We start from the raw sequence: 21,292 nt of genomic DNA on the forward strand, positions 1-21,292 counted from the left end.
AACATTCACAACTATAGATAAAATGTATCGATGGCCTCGACGTTCGAATCCCGACCCGGCCATAAACTGTCATCCCGGTGTTTCACTGGATGGGTGGTTCATCAATGTGGGTGCCGTCCCTGAGATGGACGTTAAACCGAGCGTCCGGCCCGTCTGCTGACATTAGTTGGTGGACTTAAAGATCCCACAGTGCCCTTCGCGAAGAGTAGGCAAGTTATTGCCGGCACCCTGGACAAATTCCACATTCCTACTACAAACTACATGGGGCACTGCATCAGCGGCACAGCCATGTGCTGCATACAAAAGAAGAAGAAGACATATTAGATGAAGCAAAACGGGCAGATTGGCAAAGAGAAACCTGCACAACTCAATGTAGCCAGGCCTCGAGTGTACCTGAAGGTATTTTTCATGAATGCCGACTCTCTGCGATCTTCTCTGATCAAAAGACCCACAAGACCCCGATGACCAGATGACCAGAGGACCCAAAAGCCACAAAAGAGCCAAAATACCACAATGTCCCCAAAAGACACTGGGGACCAAAAACACCCTGAAGACCCTTAAACACTCAAAAGATGCAAAAGAACCCGAAGACCCAGAGGACCCAAAATACCCAAAAGACGCAGAGGACCCTGAAGACCGAAAACACCCCGAAGACTCAAAAGACGCCAAATACCCTTAAAGACCACAAAGACCCTTAAATACCCCAACGACCCAGAGAAACAAAAAGACCCAGAGAACCAAAAGACTCTAAACATCCAAAAGACCCAGAAGACCAAAAGACCCCAACAACCCCAAATACACTTAAAGACCCCGAAGACCCAGAGGACCCAAAATACGCGAAAGACCCTGAAGACCCCGAAGACCCAAAATACCCCAAGGACACAAAAGATCCAAAAGAAGTGTAATTATTTCTCCTCTATTGGAAATGTAGACGGTGGCATGCAAACCGAGCCTCAAGGGTGGTTTACAGAAGTGCTTTAAAAAAAAAAAAAAATAAATACAAGGCGCAGGGAGGTGAAATTCGCTGCAGGTGATGTGCAACGAGTGCAGATTGAAACAAGCATTCATTTACATCCGTATGATGTCAAATAAATAAGATATAAGCACACCTGACACTAGGCCAAGGCTGCAGACTTTGGCATGCTCACACGACTGTTCCGTCGAAATGAAATGTTCCAGAAGATAAAGAATACAGTGTCACATTTGTGCATGTGCTTTAAAGAACGCTCTTTTGTGCTACGAAACATCATATCTTCCAGTCTCCTTGAATATTTCAAATAAAAGTAGAACAGCACTTGGTGGAGAGCACACCTCCACCAGGTTGAACAGTTTATGTTTTGTATCCCAATGATAGGCTGGATCTGGATTCTGACCTGAACCACAATCTGATCAGCTTCTTCTCGTCACCCAACCAACTCGTCCACCAAGTTTAGCCATAACTCGCCCATAACTGTTTTAAAATATCGTGTTGTGGCGGGCACAAGGGGCAATAATTCCGCGCACCAGTGGATGGCGCGAGCGTCCAGGCGGGGAACGAGAGCACATGCCCCGCCTTTCGACCGATCGGCCACGCCCGGGGACTAGGCATGGCCTCAGCACATATATGCGGGCTCTAAGCTCGAGCCCGCCCAGTGCTGAAGTACGAGCTTTGAATAAAGACTTTGTTATACCAACGCGTTGTGGCCTACCTCTCTGGCAATTGAGTCGTGTGTGCGCAGCACCACACTGGTGACCCCGATTGGTTCAGCCGTTGCTGACCACCGAACGCGCCATGGCCACCAACGCCGTCGCAGTTAAACTCCCGGAGTTTTGGGAAGCGCAAGCCGACGTTTGTTTCGTGCAGGCCGAAGCTCAATTTCATCTCCGAGGCATAACGGTGGACGAGACCCGGTACTACCACGTGGTCGCCGCCCTCGGGCCCGGCACTGCCACCTGAGTCGTGTCCATCGTTCGGCGCCCGCCGGGCGACAACAAGTACGAGGCGCTCAAACGTCTCCTCATCGCCACGTTCGGGCTGACGGAGATCGAACGGGCCGACCATCTCCTGGACCTCCCCAAACTCGGCGACACACGACCATCCGTGCGGATGGATTTTATGCTGTCGCTGCTTGGAGACCAGCCCCCGGATTTCTTATTCCGGGCGCTTTTCCTACGCCAGCTACCTCTACAGATACGCCTCGCGCTGGCCGGTTCCAAAATAAAGGAACCCCGCGCCCTGGCCGTAGAGGCCGACAAGTTTTTCGCGGCCTGCGACACGCGGTCAGGTTACGGTGCTGCCGTCGTGGATCCCGGGGCAGAGGCTACAGCGCCCCCGGCTTCCCTCGTGGCCGCTGCTGCGCCCCGCCCACCACCGCCATCACCACGGCCGCCGCGGCCGCCATTGCCGCAAACCTGGTGCTACTACCACGCCAGGTTCGGCCGCAAGGCTAAAACGTGTCACCCGCCGTGCTCTTTTGACAGGTCGGGAAATGACCGGGCCGGCGCTCATTAGCGGCCCCTGAGCGTCGGCCATTCCGGCAGCCTCCTGTTCATCATGGACACCTTGTCTGGGCGCCGTTTTCTTTGCGACACAGGAGCGCAGGTAAGCGTCCTCCCCGCCTCCACGTCCGACAAGCAAACTGCGGGCCGGGGCCCCGCTTTGCTTGCCGCCAACGGTACACCCATCCGCACATTCGGGAAGCGTTGCCTCTCTCTGCGGTTCGGAGGGCAGCGCTTTCAATGGTCGTTCGTGACCGCCAGCGTGCCAATGGCACTACTCGGTGCGGACTTCCTATGTGTGAATGGGCTGTTGGTCGACGTGAAGTGCAGACGGCTCGTCCAGGCCGAAACCTTCAGCTCGCTCGCTTGTTCGCTGAGCGGCTCATTGAGCGGCTTACTGAGCGGCTCACCGAGTGGCTTGCCAAGCGGCTTGCTGGAAGGTTCCGTCCCGGCGAGTTTAGTTTGCACGCTTCCCGGCAGCGGACGACTTTACCCGCCTCCTCGCCAGTTTCCCGGCCCTCACGCGGCCCACCTTCTCAGCGGTGGCCGTTAAACACGGGGTGGAGCACCATATACCCAAGGTCAGGCCGACGGTCTATGTCCGGGCACACCGACTCGAGCCCACGAAGCTCGCCGTGGCGAAAGCGGAGTTCGCCACGCTGGAGCGGCTGGGGATCGTACGGCGCTCCAACAGCGCTTGGGCTTCTCCTCTGCACATTGTGCCGAAGCCCGGCGGAGGATGGCGGCCGTGCGGGGACTACCGCCGGCTCAATGATGCCACCATCCTCGACCGCGACCCGGTCCCGCATATCCAGGATTTTTCCGCCCGGTTGGCAAACACGACCGTGTTTTCCAAGGTGGACCTCATCCGGGGCTACCACCAGGTCCCCGTCCAACCGGACGATGTCCCGAAGACGGCCGTCATCACCCCTTATGGCCTCTTCGAGTTCCTGAGAATGCCCTTCCGGTTGAAGAATGCGGCCCAGGCGTTCCAACGGCTTATGGACAGCGTCTTGCGCAACTTACCTTTCCTTTTTGTCTACCTGGACGACATCCTAGTTGCGAGCGCGTCCCGGGAGGAGCACCCGCTCCACCTCCGCACACGCTTTTCGAACGCCTGGGCCAGCATGGCCAAATCATCAACCCCGCCAAGTGCCATTTCGGCGTCGCCACCATCGACTTCTTGGGGCACCGCATCACCAGGCACGGGGCCGTCCCTTTACCGGCCAAGGTGGAGGTGGTCAGGGATTTCCCACGGCCCTGCACGATCAAGGGGCTCCAGGAGTTCCTGGGCATGGTAAATTTTTACCACCGCTTCGTGCCCCACGTCGCCCAGCTCCTCCGCCCCTTGCACGAGGCCCTCCGGGGCAAGCCGGGCAAAGGTGACATCGCCTGGTCGGAGCCGATGGCCGCGGCGTTTGCGGGCGCAAAGCTGGCCCTGGCCGACGCCACCACGCTTGCGCACCCGTCGCCCGAAGCACCGATCGCCCTCACCACCGACGCGTTGGACTACGCGGTGGGCGCGGTGCACGAGCAGTGGGTGCGTGGTGCTTGGCAACCGCTGGCGTTTTTTAGCCAGCAGCTTCGCCCGCACGAACGCCGCTATAGCACCTTCGACCGAGAGCTGCTCGGGCTCCACCTGGCGGTCTGACACTTCCGCCATCTACTGGAGGGCCGCCCGTTCACGGCTTTCGTCGACCACAAGCCCCTTGTGTTCGCGATGGCCAAGGTCGCCGAGCCATGGTCGGCACGGCAGCAGCGTCACCTCTCTGCCGTGTCCGAGTACATGACGGACATCCGTCACGTGGCGGGTAAAGACAACCCGGTGGCGGATTGCCTTTCCCGGTCCGTCATGCATGCGGTCCACCTCGGGATCGACTATGCCCGGATGGCGGAGGACCAGACCGCCGACCCCGGCGTCCAGGCCTTACGGACCACTGTCACGGGCCTCCGCGTCACTGAGGTGCCGTTCGACGCCGCCCTCCTATGTGACGTCTCCCTCGGCCGGCCTCACCCCATCGTGCCCGCTGGCTGGCGGCGCCCAGTTTTCGACGCCATCCACGGCCTGTCCCGCCCGGGCACGAAGGCATCCCAGAAGCTCGTCGCGGCGAAGTTCGTCTGGCATGGCCTCCGGAAGGACGTCCGCGACTGGGCCAGGACGTGCCTCGCGTGCCAGCGCGCAAAGGTCCACCGCCACACCCAGGCCCCGTTGGCCCCATTTGCGGTGCCCGAGCGTCGGTTCGACCACGTGCATGTCGACTTGGTGGGACCTCTGCCCCCAGCGCGGGGGTTCACCCACCTCCTCACCATGGTGGACCACACCAAACGGTGGCCGGAGGCCGTCCCATTGGCGGCGACGTCTGCGGCTGAGGTGGCGCAGGCCTTCATCGCCACTTGGGTTGCCCGGTTCGGTGCCCCCCTCGGACATCTCGTCCGACCGCGGCCCCCAGTTCACCTCGGAGCTCTGGGCCGCGGTGGCACAAGAGCTCGGGGTGAAACGACACTGCACCACGGCCTACCACCCCCAGGCCAATGGCCTGTGCGAGCGCTTTCATCGCTCAATGAAGGCCGCGCTCCGGGCCAGCCTCCGCGACGACGGCTGGGTCGACAGACTCCCCTGGGTCCTGCTGTGTCTCAGGACGGCGCCCAAGGACGACCTGCGCACGTCCTCGGCGGAGCTGGTCTTCGGGCAACCACTGCGGGTACCGGGTGAATTTATCCCTCACTCCACGGCTCCTTGGTCCGCGGCGCAACAGCGCTCCGCCCTTCAGGAGACCGCCCGGAGGTTCACCCCAGTGCCGACGGCACACCACGGTTGCCTGCCTTCCCACGTCGCCCCGGAGCTTCGCACGGCAAAGTACGTCTTCATCCAGCACGACGCCCACCGGGCACCGCTACGGCCCCCGTACGACGGGCCAATCCGCGTGCTGGAGACCGGGGACAAATTTTTCACCATCGACATCGGCGGTGCCCCGGATCGCATCTCCGTGGACCGCCTCAAGCCGGCTCACCTCGATCCGGACCACCCCCCGCAAGCAGCTCTGCCTCGCGTCGAGGCCGCCCCCCGGCGGTCGGACCCCCGGCACCCCCCAGCCCCGCCGTCCCGCTACCCCCCAGCCCTGCACCCATCGCTAGGGGGCGTTTCGGCCGGGTCATCCGGCTTCCCCGCAAACTCACCCTTCAGGTGCGCGGGAATTCTGGGGGGGGCGTGTGTGGCGGGCACAAGGGGCAATAATTCCGCGCACCAGTGGGTGGTGCGAACGTCCAGGCGGGGAACGAGAGCACATGCCCCGCCTTTCGACCGATCGGCCACGCCCGGGGACTAGGCGTGGCCGGCCTCGGCACATATATGCGGGCTCTAAGGTCCAGCCCGCCCAGTGCTGAAGTACGAGCTTTGAATAAAGACTCTTTGTTATACCAACGCGTTGTGGCCTACCTCTCTGGCAATCGAGTCGTGTGTGCGCAGCACCACAGTGTTATATAATCGCTTTTGGCCTGATCTCTCAATGGTGAAGAATCACTTGGTTAAATAATTCTCATATCCGAATCACTATTCAGATCTTCACCAAAATCGAATCGAATCGTCCTTGTCAGACACCCAATCGGTCCACCAAATTTCGTCCAAATCTGTCCACAACTTTTTGAGATATCCTGCTATGTATCGTTTTTGGCCCTGTCTCCCAATGGTGAAGAATCACTGAAAATTAAAGTAGCTGGATCTTTACCAAAAATGCGGATCCAAAATGCGGATAAATGCGGATCTTTACCAAAATCTAATCATTTCATCTTTGTCACATACACTACCTCTCTACCAAGTTTCGTTCAAATCTGTCCACAACTTTTTTCGATATCTTGTGCACAGAAAAACAAAAACAGACAGACAAAACAAACAGACAGACAGACAGACGTGAAAACATAACCTCCATCCACCTTTGGTGGCAGAGGTAATAACTCCAATCCGTCACTTTTGATGTTTATGGGCTTTTATACTAGTAATACACACAACACAGACACAATAATACACACCCACAGACACAGACACAATATCACAGACACAATATCACAGACACAATATCACACACACAATATCACACACACAAACACAATATCACACACACAAACACAATATCACACACACAAACACAATATCACACACACAAACACAATATCACACACACAAACACAATATCACACACACAAACACAATATCACACACACACACAATATCACACAAACACAATATCACACACACACACAATATCACACACACAAACACAATATCACACACACAAACACAATATCACACACACAAACACAATATCACACACACACAATATCACACAAACACAATATCACACAAACACAATATCACACAAACACAATATCACACAAACACAATATCACACAAACACAATATCACACACACACAATATCACACACACAAACACAATATCACACACACAAACACAATATCACACACACAAACACAATATCACACACACACACACACAATATCACACAAACACAATATCACACAAACACAATATCACACAAACACAATATCACACAAACACAATATCACACACACAAACACAATATCACACACACAAACACAATATCACACACACAAACACAATATCACACACACAAACACAATATCACACACACAAACACAATATCACACACACAAACACAATATCACACACACACACAATATCACACAAACACAATATCACACACACACACAATATCACACACACACACACAATATCACACACACAAACACAATATCACACACACAAACACAATATCACACACACACAATATCACACAAACACAATATCACACAAACACAATATCACACAAACACAATATCACACAAACACAATATCACACACACAAACACAATATCACACACACAAACACAATATCACACACACAAACACAATATCACACACACAAACACAATATCACACACACACACACACAATATCACACAAACACAATATCACACAAACACAATATCACACAAACACAATATCACACAAACACAATATCACACACACAAATACAATATCACACACACAAACACAATATCACACACACACACACAATATCACACAAACACAATATCACACAAACACAATATCACACACACACAATATCACACACACACAATATCACACACACACAATATCACACACACACAATATCACACACACACAATATCACACACACACAATATCACACACACACAATATCACACACACACAATATCACACACACACAATATCACACTCACACACACACACACACACACACACACACACACACACACACACACACACACACACACACACACACACACACACACGTTATCCGCAATATCTGCATCGTGAAAGTTTGTTTTCTTTCCCCCAGTTTTCCCAGTCCCCCTTCTGTGTTTGAGAGTTTGTACCCTTATCCAACCTGTTCACCCCTCGTGATGTCCCCTTCTCCTTTCTTCCTCCAATTGTATTCCTCTATCGTGTTGTTGGTGCGCCCCCGCTCCCGCTCTGTCTTTCCATCTTGCTAATGTCCAGGTCCATTCTATGTTCTAGCTTCCGCACGAGCCTTGACGCCTGTAAAAAGTGTTGCAAGTATTGAAATTTGAGTGTCAATAAATGGTAACTGTTCTCAACAGGTTACCTTTTCACGTGTCATCTCACCTTGTGCCAGGATGGCTCCAGGTAGGTTGTTTTCCATCACTGTGGCATTCAGTGAGGTTAGGTTAAACTGAGGAGCATTGTCGTTTTCATCCAAAAGGAGAATGCTTATCCACACTCCAGATGCAAGATGAGGATTTCCACCATCCCTCACTTCAAGCCATACCTGAATTATTGGGAAAATAAGGTAATAAGGGTTGGAAGAAGGCAAACATCAACTCAACCTCACCCCCTGATCCCCCAGCGCCCCCCATTTATAAGTACATCACATCTACCCAACTCACGTGGTACTCTTCCTGGGTCTCGCGATCCACCGTCGTTGTCGTCTCCAGTAGAAACATCTCGAGAGAATTCTTAAAAGCTGGATATACCTGCAGAGGAACTGGAAACGTTGCAGCAGTTCCTTTGAAACCTCCATTTTCTGTTTCCGAGAGTACTTGTGGATCCTTAACTTGCTCGTTATCTCTTTTACAATGATGTCCATTTACACCGAGCTTGTTGAACGTTTTGTTCGTCCACGTTTGAGCATTCAGCAGGCGACACGAAACACTTCCGTTCCTCCCTAAATCCGGGTCCGAAACCTGAATTAGCAGCAAGCGGGTCCCAGGAGAGATCGCTTCGGACACCGTGAGGCAAATGGTCCCCATGGCGTCGGACCTCTGCTCGACTGCAGCTGCAAGCGGTTCAGTTTCGATGACGGGAACGTTATCGTTTACATCAGAAAGCAAGACCGTGATGGTGGCAGTGGCCATCTGCCGTGGACGTCCTCGGTCCATCGCGACCACCTCCAGCTGGTATTCCGCTCTCTGCTCTCGATCCAGCTCACAAAGCACAGAGACCTCACCACTGGTCATGTTTAGATAAAAGGTCTCCTGGGTCACAGCTCCCGTTTCTGAAGCCCAAACATATTTGATGGCGCCGTTTGCACCGGCGTCTGCGTCTCTGGCGTTCACCTGGGCGACAACGGTGCCGGTGGCGGCGGACTCTGAGATCGAAGCTTGGACATGGGAAACGAGAAAGTGTGGGGCGTGATCGTTGGCATCGGTAATGTTAATGTGAACTAAAAGGACATTTTCTCGGTGCGGTTTTCCACCATCGGAAGCCTTCAAGACACCAACATAGGCAAAAATCTCTTCATAATCAAGTTGATGTTCCAGTTGTAGATACGGAGCTCCTTCCAGATCCACGTGTAAAGAGAAGGGGCTTTCAAGGGTAGTCTTTACCTTCTCAAGTTCACTTCCATCTTTTCGTTCTGTGTTCAAGTCAGTGGTTTCATCTTCCTTCCATGTGAATCTCTCTGTGTGCCTCACGTCCCCTTCTCTCTCCCCTGAGTGTTCAGGTGAAACGGAGCCCTCGCGAGAGGTTGCTGCAAACCCAGATGTGAAGTGAGGCTTCATGGTTAGTAACTGGTACACGATCGTTCCATTGATCCCAGCGTCGGGATCGACAGCCGGTGGGAGAAGTACGACGAGTCCGATTGGAGCATCCTCCATAATCTTCGAAACAAAAGTAGCTGATGGGAACGTTGGCTCGTGATCATTGATGTCCAATAGGTGAAGCTGCACAATGACAAATTGGTTGGCGGAGCTCTTCAAAGAGATCATGACCTGGTGAGGGTCACAAGTGTAAGTTACATCCTGAAATTTGCTTTAACTTGTTTAATTCTCCTCTTTGTCGCTATTATCCCCCCAGCTCATAATAACTCCATGGACATGTACCACTACTTATCCCGAGTGTGAAACAAAAAGCGCGATTAAGCAATTGGTTCACTTCTCTGTCCGTCTGTCTTTCCGCAACAAACGTCAGTTTATGATTGAGGAACAACAGCATTTCAATTCAACGTTACATTTTGAACATGAATCGGAAAACGAACCTATAGCTTGGTAGTAATGTGGGTCCAAATTTGTCCCGATAGCTCATGTGTGGCAAGGAGTGAGATCATTAATTTACTCTCTGTGGCGGTCAAACAAAAAATTAAAATCATTCCAAACAGGAAACTTACTGGTTTTACGGACACCATAAAAGGGCATGAACAACAGGGACAAATAACCAATGTAACACGTTAGACAGGGAGGTGCAAAAGACTCTGCGTCAATTGTGATCAACTTTCGGAAACGTTTTCTACAACCTTCAGATCTCCATTTCATTTAAATTGAATTATATACTCCTACAGTAGCGTGGTGTTGCCTGGTGTTGGCTTAGCGGCTAGGGTGCCGGCTCGGGATCCTAGGATCCTGGATTCGAATCCCGGTCGATCGCTGAATTAACGCCAGGGGGGTTGACTCAGCCTGTCATCCTTCCGAGGTCGGCAAATTGAGTACCAGCTCACTGGTAATTCTCCGTGTGTCGCAAGAGGTGACTAACAGGGTTGGCGGCAGGAAGGGCATCCGGCCATAAAACATTGCTTCAAAAAGGGGACCACGGTGCCTGAAAAAGGCCAACACCCGCTCCGCAGGGGAAAATGGCCTCGAAACGTCATTTGTTTTGTTCTTATACTCCGACACTGAAGAACACACATCTTCCCTTTGGCGCCTTCAAACTCCCAATCCGCTTAGCAGTTCTTGGAAAAAAACATTATGGCATTTGTCGTCATAATCGACCAATCAAATCAAGTGCTCGCAGACCCCGCCCATGTGCTCGTTTCTCATGACGGTGCGGGGTAAGGTGTTCAATGAAGTCTCGTTGTTCATCGTCATCGGTGCGTTTATGGGAATGTTGAAATTTAACTCGAAACGTGACCGTGACAACAAGCACGTGAAGAACGATCATCATGTAGTGCATCAACCACATTCCCTGAACACTGCCCAGATTACCGCAACCACATTCCCTGAACACTGCCCAGATTACCGCAACCACATTCCCTGAACACAGCACAGATTACCGCAACCACATTCCCTGAACACTGCCCAGATTACCGCAACCACATTCCATGAACACAGCCCAGATTACCGCAACCACATTCCCTGAACACTGCCCAGATTACCGCAACCACATTCCCTGAACACAGCACAGATTACCGCAACCACATTCCCTGAACACTGCCCAGATTACCGCAACCACATTCCCTGAACACAGCACAGATTACCGCAACCACATTCCCTGAACACTGCCCAGATTACCGCAACCACATTCCATGAACACAGCCCAGATTACCGCAACCACATTCCCTGAACACTGCCCAGATTACCGCAACCACATTCCCTGAACACTGCCCAGATTACCGCAACCACATTCCCTGAACACAGCACAGATTACCGCAACCACATTCCCTGAACACTGCCCAGATTACCGCAACCACATTCCCTGAACACTGCCCAGATTACCGCAACCACATTCCCTGAACACTGCCCAGATTACCGCAACCACATTCCATGAACACAGCACAGATTACCGCAACCACATTCCCTGAACACTACCCAGATTACCGCAACCACATTCCATGAACACAGCCCAGATTACCGCAACCACATTCCCTGAACACAGCACAGATTACCGCAACCACATTCCCTGAACACAGCCGAGATTACCGCAACCACATTCCCTGAACACTGCCCAGATTACCGCAACCACATTCCCTGAACACAGCCCAGATTACCGCAACCACATTCCCTGAACACTGCCCAGATTACCGCAACCACATTCCCTGAACACTGCCCAGATTACCGCAACCACATTCCCTGAACACTGCCCAGATTACCGCAACCACATTCCCTGAACACAGCACAGATTACCGCAACCACATTCCCTGAACACTGCCCAGATTACCGCAACCACATTCCCTGAACACTGCCCAGATTACCGCAACCACATTCCCTGAACACAGCCCAGATTACCGCAACCACATTCCCTGAACACAGCACAGATTACCACAACCACATTCCCTGAACACAGCCCAGATTACCGCAACCACATTCCCTGAACACTGCCCAGATTACCGCAACCACATTCCCTGAACACAGCCCAGATTACCGCAACCACATTCCCTGAACACAGCACAGATTACCGCAACCACATTCCCTGAACACAGCACAGATTACCACAACCACATTCCCTGAACACAGCCCAGATTACCGCAACCACATTCCCTGAACACTGCCCAGATTACCGCAACCACATTCCCTGAACACAGCCCAGATTACCGCAACCACATTCCCTGAACACAGCACAGATTACCGCAACCACATTCCTTGAACCTCGATGGAATGATTGCTGCCGGAGGTGGACATACCCGGTATTGACATTATTACGACCACTTTGGATTCCTATGTGAAAACAATTCCCACAATGAAGCATCATGTTGATGACGTCACAATTAAATGGACACATTCCCCCCTCCTCATGTTTTGGGAGTCGAGTTGAAAATGCTTTGGAATTTCACCAAAAGGTTACGCTAAACGGTTAACAATTGGGGGGTTTTTTTGGCCTTTATACATACTTCCTGTATCGTGACGAAATTAATTAAATTAAATATGGTGCGCAAATCTCACGAGTTCAACTCGCTGGCCTCCTGACGTCATCCGTGTCACCTTTAACTAACCATTCATAGAACTACCAACAACTCACCATGCCCGAGAGGTACAACCAGCTGGTAAGACAGATGACAAGTCAAACATAGGACACATGGTAAGCTAGTCAAGCAATCAACAACAAATGGTCAACCAATCTCGTAACAGTAACCGTAACTGGACATACCCGGGAACTACACCCTTAAGTACTCCCAATCTCACCGGTAACTACTCCCAATCTCACCGGTAACTACTCCCAATCTCACCCATAACTCCTCCCAATCTCACCCGTCACTCCCCCCAATCTCACCCGTAACTCCTCCCAATCTCACCCGTAACTCCTCGCAATCCCCCCCGCAACTGCTCCCAATCTCACCCGCAACTCCTCGCAATCCCCCCCACAACTACTACCAATCTCACCGGTAACTACTCCCAATCTCACCGGTAACTACTCCCAATCTCACCGGTAACTACTCCCAATCTCACCGGTAACTACTCCCAATCTCACCGGTAACTAATCCCAAACTCACCCGTAACTACTCCCAATCTCACCGGTAACTACTCCCAATCTCACCGGTAACTACTCCCAATCTCACCGGTAACTACTCCCAATCTCACCGGTGACTAATCCCAAACTCACCCGTAACTACTCCCAATCTCACCGGTAACTATTCCCAATCTCACCGGTAACTATTCCCAATCTCACCGGTAACTACTCCCAATCTCACCCGTAACTACTCCCAATCTCACCCGTAACTACTCCCAATCTCACCCGTAACTACTCCCAATCTCACCCGTAACTACTCCCAATCTCACCCGTAACTACTCCCAATCTCACCCGTAACTACTCCCAATCTCACCGGTAACTAATCCCAAACTCACCCGTAACTACTCCCAATCTCACCGGTAACTAATCCCAAACTCACCCGTAACTACTCCCAAACTCACCCGTAACTACTCCCAATCTCACCGGTAACTACTCCCAATCTCACCCGTAACTACTCCCAATCTCACCCGTAACTAATCCCAAACTCACCCGTAACTACTGCCAATGTCACCGGTGACTACTCCCAATCTCACCGGTGACTACTCCCAATCTCACCGGTGACTACTCCCAATCTCACCGGTGACTACTCCCAATCTCACCGGTGACTACTCCCAATCTCACCGGTGACTACTCCCAATCTCACCGGTAACTACTCCCAATCTCACCGGTAACTACTCCCAATCTCACCGGTAACTACTCCCAATCTCACCGGTAACTACTCAGAAATCTCACCGGTAACTACTCCCAATCTCACCGGTAACTACTCCCAATCTCACCCGTAACTACTCCCAATCTCACCCGTAACTACTCCCAATCTCACCCGTAACTACTCCCAATCTCACCCGTAACTACTCCCAATCTCACCCGTAACTACTCCCAATCTCACCCGTAACTACTCCCAATCTCACCCGTAACTACTCCCAATCTCACCCGTAACTACTCCCAATCTCACCCGTAACTACTCCCAATCTCACCCGTAACTACTCCCAATCTCACCCGTAACTACTCCCAATCTCACCCGTAACTACTCCCAGTCTCACCCGTAACTACTCCCAGTCTCACCGGTAACTAATCCCAGTCTCACCGGTAACTAATCCCAAACTCACCCGTAACTACTCCCAATCTCACCCGTAACTACTCCCAATCTCACCGGTAACTACTCCCAATCTCACCGGTAACTACTCCCAATCTCACCGGTAACTACTCCCAATCTCACCCGTAACTACTCCCAATCTCACCCGTAACTACTCCCAATCTCACCCGTAACTACTCCCAATCTCACAGGTAACTACTCCCAATCTCACCGGTAAGTACTCCCAATCTCACCGGTAACTACTCCCAATCTCACCGGTAACTACTCCCAATCTCACCGGTAACTACTCCCAATCTCACCGGTAACTACTCCCAATCTCACCGGTAACTACTCCCAATCTCACCGGTAACTACTCCCAATCTCACCGGTAACTACTCCCAATCTCACCGGTAACTACTCCCAATCTCACCGGTAACTACTCCCAATCTCACCGGTAACTACTCCCAATCTCACCGGTAACGACTCCCAATCTCACCGGTAACTACTCCCAATCTCACCTGTAACTACTCCCAATCTCACCGTAACTACTCCCAATCTCACCCGTAACTACTCCCAATCTCACCCGTAACTACTCCCAATCTCACCCGTAACTACTCCCAATCTCACCCGTAACTACTCCCAATCTCACCCGTAACTACTCCCAATCTCACCCGTAACTACTCCCAATCTCACCCGTAACTACTCCCAATCTCACCCGTAACTACTCCCAATCTCACCCGTAACTACTCCCAATCTCACCCGTAACTACTCCCAATCTCACCCGTAACTACTCCCAATCTCACCCGTAACTACTCCCAATCTCACCCGTAACTACTCCCAATCTCACCCGTAACTACTCCCAATCTCACCCGTAACTACTCCCAATCTCACCCGTAACTACTCCCAATCTCACCCGTAACTACTCCCAATCTCACCCGTAACTACTCCCAATCTCACCCGTAACTACTCCCAATCTCACCCGTAACTACTCCCAATCTCACCCGTAACTACTCCCAATCTCACCCGTAACTACTCCCAATCTCACCCGTAACTACTCCCAATCTCACCCGTAACTACTCCCAATCTCACCCGTAACTACTCCCAATCTCACCCGTAACTACTCCCAATCTCACCCGTAACTTCTCCCAATCTCACCAGTAACTCCTCCCAATCTCACCCGTAACTCCTCCCAATCTCACCCGTAACTACTCCCAATCTCACCCGTAACTACTCCCAATCTCACCCGAAACTCCTCCCAATCTCACCCGTAACTCCAAAAGGCAGGTCTTCATGCCCTTGGTGCAGAGCTGTTCCCGGTCCAACCTGGCACTTCCGGTCTTCAGTTCTCCATTGGTGACCCCAAGTCGCACAGAGTCCTGCGGACCAGTTGATGAGAGCAGGTCATAGCGAACAGATTGTGAAGTTGATGGAACGGAAGGTGGGGCGAGGGAACCGATGAAGCTTCCAGGTTCTGATTCTTCCACTACAGTAAACACCAAGCTGCTGCCATCCGGTGACCTGCGTAGCCTTTCCTTGTTACCTTTGGTGCCAGTGGTGTGGAGCACCTTGATATTCATCCAATGATCCAAATGCATCTCACGATCACCCTCAGTAGTTGGAGTCTCGGAATCATTTGGCTTCATCTCTGCCACTTTCTCGACCTGCCCGTCAATCCGACCATCTTTGTTGCTGTTGGCTAATCGCTCGCCATGTTTGTGTTTCACCTCGTCACCACCTGGGCATCTCCTTGGTTCCCCATCAACAACGGTGGGTGTTTGCAGCAGCAATGTGCACAGAATGAGAGCGAGCAGAGAAACCCTCGTGATGGAGGGAGGACGAGAAAAACAAGAAGAACAAGAAGAGAAGATGGAAGGAGGAAGTGACCCAGGGGAAAGGTGAAGAGATGTCACGTGACAAGGAGTTCCACGTGTGGAGTGGGAAGATGAGTGTGAAGAGGAGGGAATTGTAAAGTGATTGGGAATCATCATATCTGGAGATTCTGGAACGCCATGTGGAATGCCGAATGGAAAAAGGAATGTTAGAATGTTTGGTCGGGGATTACAGGATTAACGGGACCTTGTCGAAGCAGATGGAGTGAAGGTGCCGAGAAGATGAACACCTGGAGACGTGGATGGATGGGCAGGTGGGAAAAGACGAAGGAACACGTGACAAGTGACGTCCAATGAGAAACATTTCATCGTCATCCTTTCACCTGAGGAAGAAGAGGGAGAACGAGGGCTTCATCAAGGTTAAAGGTCACAGGTAGTACAATTTTAAAGAACAAGTACACACCTCCAGAGAACCAGGAAGGTGTGCGATTACCATTGTGAAGGTGTTCCTGATACAAGGTAACAACTCCCTCAAGACAGGTAACCTGAGGTTTTGGGTGAGGCTGCATTTCCTGTTTGAGACTATTTATAAATCACATAACAAGTTACACGCAGAAGGTCATTTGGCCCATCGCTGCTGTACTTCACCCACACGGCATTTTCATTATACTGCACACCTGATACCTACCCACAGTGTTACCATCAATTAAATCAAGAAACATCCATTTTCGAAACTCACCTGTATAGCACATTTGATCTTCACACAATGGTCTTCCCTTTTTACAGACACCATGGGATCTCCACATCCAAAGTGAAATTCACACAGGACAGGTAGCTTTACATACACACACGGAGGACTGCATACTTCAACATACAGCACCTCCTGCAGGTACTGCACCAGGTCGGCAGTTTTAGTCAAATTCCACTTCATGAAACAAATCCAGGAGGAAATTTTACAGGTACAAGCACAGACTAACTGAGCTCACCTGCAGTAAGATATACAAGTGAAGGTGGATACACAGAAAAGTATACATGGAAAGGTAGGTGACAAAACAAGGTACACTAGGCAGGAAAGTAGATGCACTAGATGGGAAGGTACATGCACGACAAGGTGCACTAGACGGGAAGGTACATGCACGACAAGGTGCACTAGACTGGAAGGTACACGCACGACAAGGTGCACGACACGGGAAGGCAGGTGCATGACACGGTGCACTAGATGGGAAGCTAGATACGTGCCAAGGTGCAGGTGGGAAGGTCGGTGCAGCAAGGTGCAAACAAGAAGGTAGGTGCACTACACGGGAACCTTCGTGGGTTCCTTGGGTGTGCGACAGTTGGGTGTGCGACAGTATCTCGATGGGAAGTCGAGTGTGCGGTTTTGATCGCACAGGTTTCAGTGGATCCTCAATAACCTGTGACTTTTGATATCCCTTTAATCTCGGTACAAATCTCGTGTTAATCGCGCTGCGACTTTTTCACCTGTAATTGAAAGAAGCCTCCGCCATTGGCTTTCACTTTTGTAATTACAGCTTATTACAGGTAATTAAAGTACACGTCATCTTTCGCTCCTTATGATGTGTGACTTAGTGAAACTTAGAGAGGGTTCATTACACGTAAACGACTGCATTGGGCCACCCTGGCTCCTAACAACCACATTGGGCCACCCTGGCTCCAAACAACCACATTGGGCCACCCTGGCTCCAAACAACCACATTGGGCCACCCTGGCTCCAAACAACCACATTGGGCCACCCTGGCTCCAAACAACCACATTGGGCCACCCTGGCTCCAAACAACCACATTGGGCCACCCTGGCTCCAAACAACCACATTGGGCCACCCTGGCTCCAAACAACCACATTGGGCCACCCTGGCTCCAAACAACCACATTGGGCCACCCTGGCTCCAAACAACCACATTGGTCCACCCTGGCTCCAAACAACCGCATTGGGCTACCCTGACTCCAAACGACCACATTGGGTTACCCTGGCTACAAACGACCACATTGGGCCACCCTGGCTCCAAACGACCACATTGGGCCACCCTGGCTCCAAACAACCGCATTGGGCCACCTGAGCTCCAAAGAGCTCTGTTTGGCACCAATCACCATCCAGCGCCTGTTTACCCGTGCGTACCAGGAGATTGTTTACCCGTGCGTACCAGGAGATTGTTTACCCGTGCGTACCAGGAGATTGTTTACCCATGCGTACCAGGAGATTGTTTACCCATGCGTACCAGGAGATTGTTTACCCGTGCGTACCAGGAGATTGTTTACCCATGCGTACCAGGAGATTGTTTACCCATGCGTACCAGGAGATTGTTTACCCGTGCGTACCAGGAGATTGTTTACCCATGCGTACCAGGAGATTGTTTACCCATGCGTACCAGGAGATTGTTTACCCATGCGTACCAGGAGATTGTTTACCCATGCGTACCAGGAGATTGTTTACCCGTGCGTACCAGGAGATTGTTTACCCGTGCGTACCAGGAGATTGTTTACCCATGCGTACCAGGAGATTGTTTACCCATGCGTACCAGGAGATTGTTTACCCGTGCGTACCAGGAGATTGTTTACCCGTGCATACCAGGAGATTGTTTACCCGTGCATACCAGGAGATTGTTTACCCGTGCATACCAGGAGATTGTTTACCCGTGCATATCAGGAGATTGTTTACCCGTGCGTACCAGGAGATTGTTTACCCGTGCGTACCAGGAGATTGTTTACCCGTGCGTACCAGGAGATTGTTTACCCGTGCGTACCAGGAGATTCTTTACCCGTGCGTACCAGGAGATTGTTTACCCGTGCGTACCAGGAGATTGTGTACCCGTGCGTACCAGGAGATTGTGTACCCGTGCGTACCAGGAGATTGTTTACCCGTGCGTACCAGGAGATTGTTTACCCGTGCGTACCAGGAGATTGTTTACCCGTGCATACCAGGAGATTGTTTACCCGTGCATACCAGGAGATTGTGTACCCGTGCGTACCAGGAGATTGTGTACCCATGCGTACCAGGAGATTGTTTACCCGTGCATACCAGGAGATTGTTTACCCGTGCGTACCAGGAGATTGTTTACCCGTGCGTACCAGGAGATTGTTTACCCGTGCGTACCAGGAGATCGTTTACCCATGCGTACCAGGAGATTGTTTACCCGTGCATACGAGGAGATTGTTTACCCATGCGTACCAGGAGATCGTTTACCCATGCGTACCAGGAGATTGTTTACCCGTGCATACGAGGAGATTGTTTACCCATGCGTACCAGGAGATTGTTTACCCGTGCGTACCAGGAGATTGTTTACCCGTGCGTACCAGGAGATCGTTTACCCATGCGTACCAGGAGATTGTTTACCCGTGCATACGAGGAGATTGTTTACCCATGCGTACCAGGAGATTGTTTACCCATGCGTACCAGGAGATTGTTTACCCGTGCGTACCAGGAGATTGTTTACCCATGCGTACCAGGAGATTGTGTACCCGTGCGTACCAGGAGATTGTTTACCCGTGCGTACCAGGAGATTGTGTACCCATGCGTACCAGGAGATTGTGTACCCGTGTGTACCAGGAGATTGTTTACCCGTGCGTACCAGGAGATTGTTTACCCGTGCGTACCAGGAGATTGTTTACCCGTGCGTACCAGGAGATTGTTTACCCGTGCGTACCAGGAGATTGTGTACCCGTGCGTACCAGGAGATTGTTTACCCGTGCGTACCAGGAGATTGTGTACCCGTGTGTACCAGGAGATTGTGTACCCGTGTGTACCAGGAGATTGTTTACCCGTGCGTACCAGGAGATTGTTTACCCATGCGTACCAGGAGATTGTGTACCCATGCATACCAGGAGATTGTGTACCCATGCATACCAGGAGATTGTTTACCCGTGCGTACCAGGAGATTGTGTACCCGTGTGTACCAGGAGATTGTTTACCCATGCGTACCAGGAGATTGTGTCCCCATGCATACCAGGAGATTGTTTACCCGTGCGTACCAGGAGATTGTTTACCCATGCGTACCAGGAGATTGTGTACCCGTGCGTACCAGGAGATTGTTTCTGACGGCCCGGACCATGTCAGGTTCTGTTGTTCTTCATTGACACCTTCAGTCCAGCACCTCTCCAAACAGTGGGTCGATAACTGTGGCCGTGGGTCTACATCAGCAGATCCACAACACCACCTATGTCCAGACAGTGAACCGAACAATACAAGCTCTATTCCAGTTCTTTACCTACAGGCTCTAGCGTTTACCTTTCCCTTTACATGTGTACCTTTTGGAAGGGTTAATGTATAAATTGTGTTCGCACATTCCTTTATACAACGACACGTACCAGCTCCTCCATGAGCCTCGACTCGGTACACAAACAGAATACTTACTATCTGACATGGACAGTGGACACGGACACACACACACACACACACACACACACACACACACACACACACACACACACACACACACACACACACACACACACACACACACACACACACACACACACACACACACACACACACACACACACACACACACACACACCTTGAACCGACGTGGAAACAGTTCAAACCTCGTATTCAGGAAATGAGTGACGTGTCGGCAGTGATGGACAGGTGATTAACTCAGGCATAGGTAATGAATGTGGTACATTAGTGGTACCCCCATTGTCATAAATATTAATATTATTATTGTTGTTTTTACTGAACAAGCACGAACTTCCTCACCTGCGTCGAGCCGACTCGAGATTCCGACTCGAGATTCCGACCGAGATGCGAGTGCAGCATTGAAGCCTCGGGGCGGGGAGAGCGGAATCCACGCCCTCATATGAATAGTCCATACTCATTGGTGTATGTGCAGGGGGGCGGTGTAATGAAAGCGAACTCAGCTCGTGATTGGATAGGCTGACTCAGTGGGCGGGGAGATCGAGGCGCGAGTTGATGAATCACAAAAGGTGTTGTTTTTAACTTGCGCTCGCGAAATGAAGATCAGGTTTAACTGGAGTTGTGTTTTTACGAAGATGCACGTAAACGTATCTGCGTAGATACGTAGAGAAGGGGTTTATGGGTGACCGGAGCCCGCAGAGGATCGCAGAGGCGTCGATGCGCACACCTCCAAAATCTGAAGGACACGTCGCGCGTACCTGTGGTCGTGTGCGTCAAACAAACGCTCA

At 51.4% G+C, this 21,292-nt stretch overlaps 1 protein-coding gene across 5 annotated transcripts in view; it reads right to left on the reverse strand.

Annotated features, from left to right (window-relative positions):
• Positions 1-20,903, reverse strand: part of LOC137420783 (protocadherin-11 X-linked-like) — a 37,861-nt gene extending 16,958 nt beyond the window's left edge. For 2 of the 5 annotated variants that reach the window (XM_068106139.2, XM_068106195.2), the window contains exons 1-5: positions 20,847-20,903; positions 20,170-20,304; positions 15,573-16,519; positions 8,468-9,790; positions 8,187-8,349 (exon numbers count right to left, since the gene is read on the reverse strand). In XM_068106139.2, the coding sequence (XP_067962240.2) occupies positions 8,187-8,349; positions 8,468-9,790; positions 15,573-16,295 (2,209 nt within the window). In that variant the 5' untranslated portion in view covers positions 16,296-16,519; positions 20,170-20,304; positions 20,847-20,903. Of the gene's footprint in view, positions 1-8,186; positions 8,350-8,467; positions 9,791-15,572; positions 16,520-16,875; positions 16,957-20,144; positions 20,305-20,846 lie in introns of those variants that run through there. The other 3 variants (XM_068106159.2, XM_068106168.2, XM_068106177.2) reach the window with 3 other exon arrangements.
• Between the last annotated feature and the right edge of the window lie 389 nt (positions 20,904-21,292).

The sequence above is a fragment of the Myxine glutinosa genome, chromosome 1, assembly GCF_964187855.1.
Source record: "Myxine glutinosa chromosome 1, kmMyxGlut1.1, whole genome shotgun sequence".
NCBI classification, from domain to species: domain Eukaryota; kingdom Metazoa; phylum Chordata; class Myxini; order Myxiniformes; family Myxinidae; genus Myxine; species Myxine glutinosa.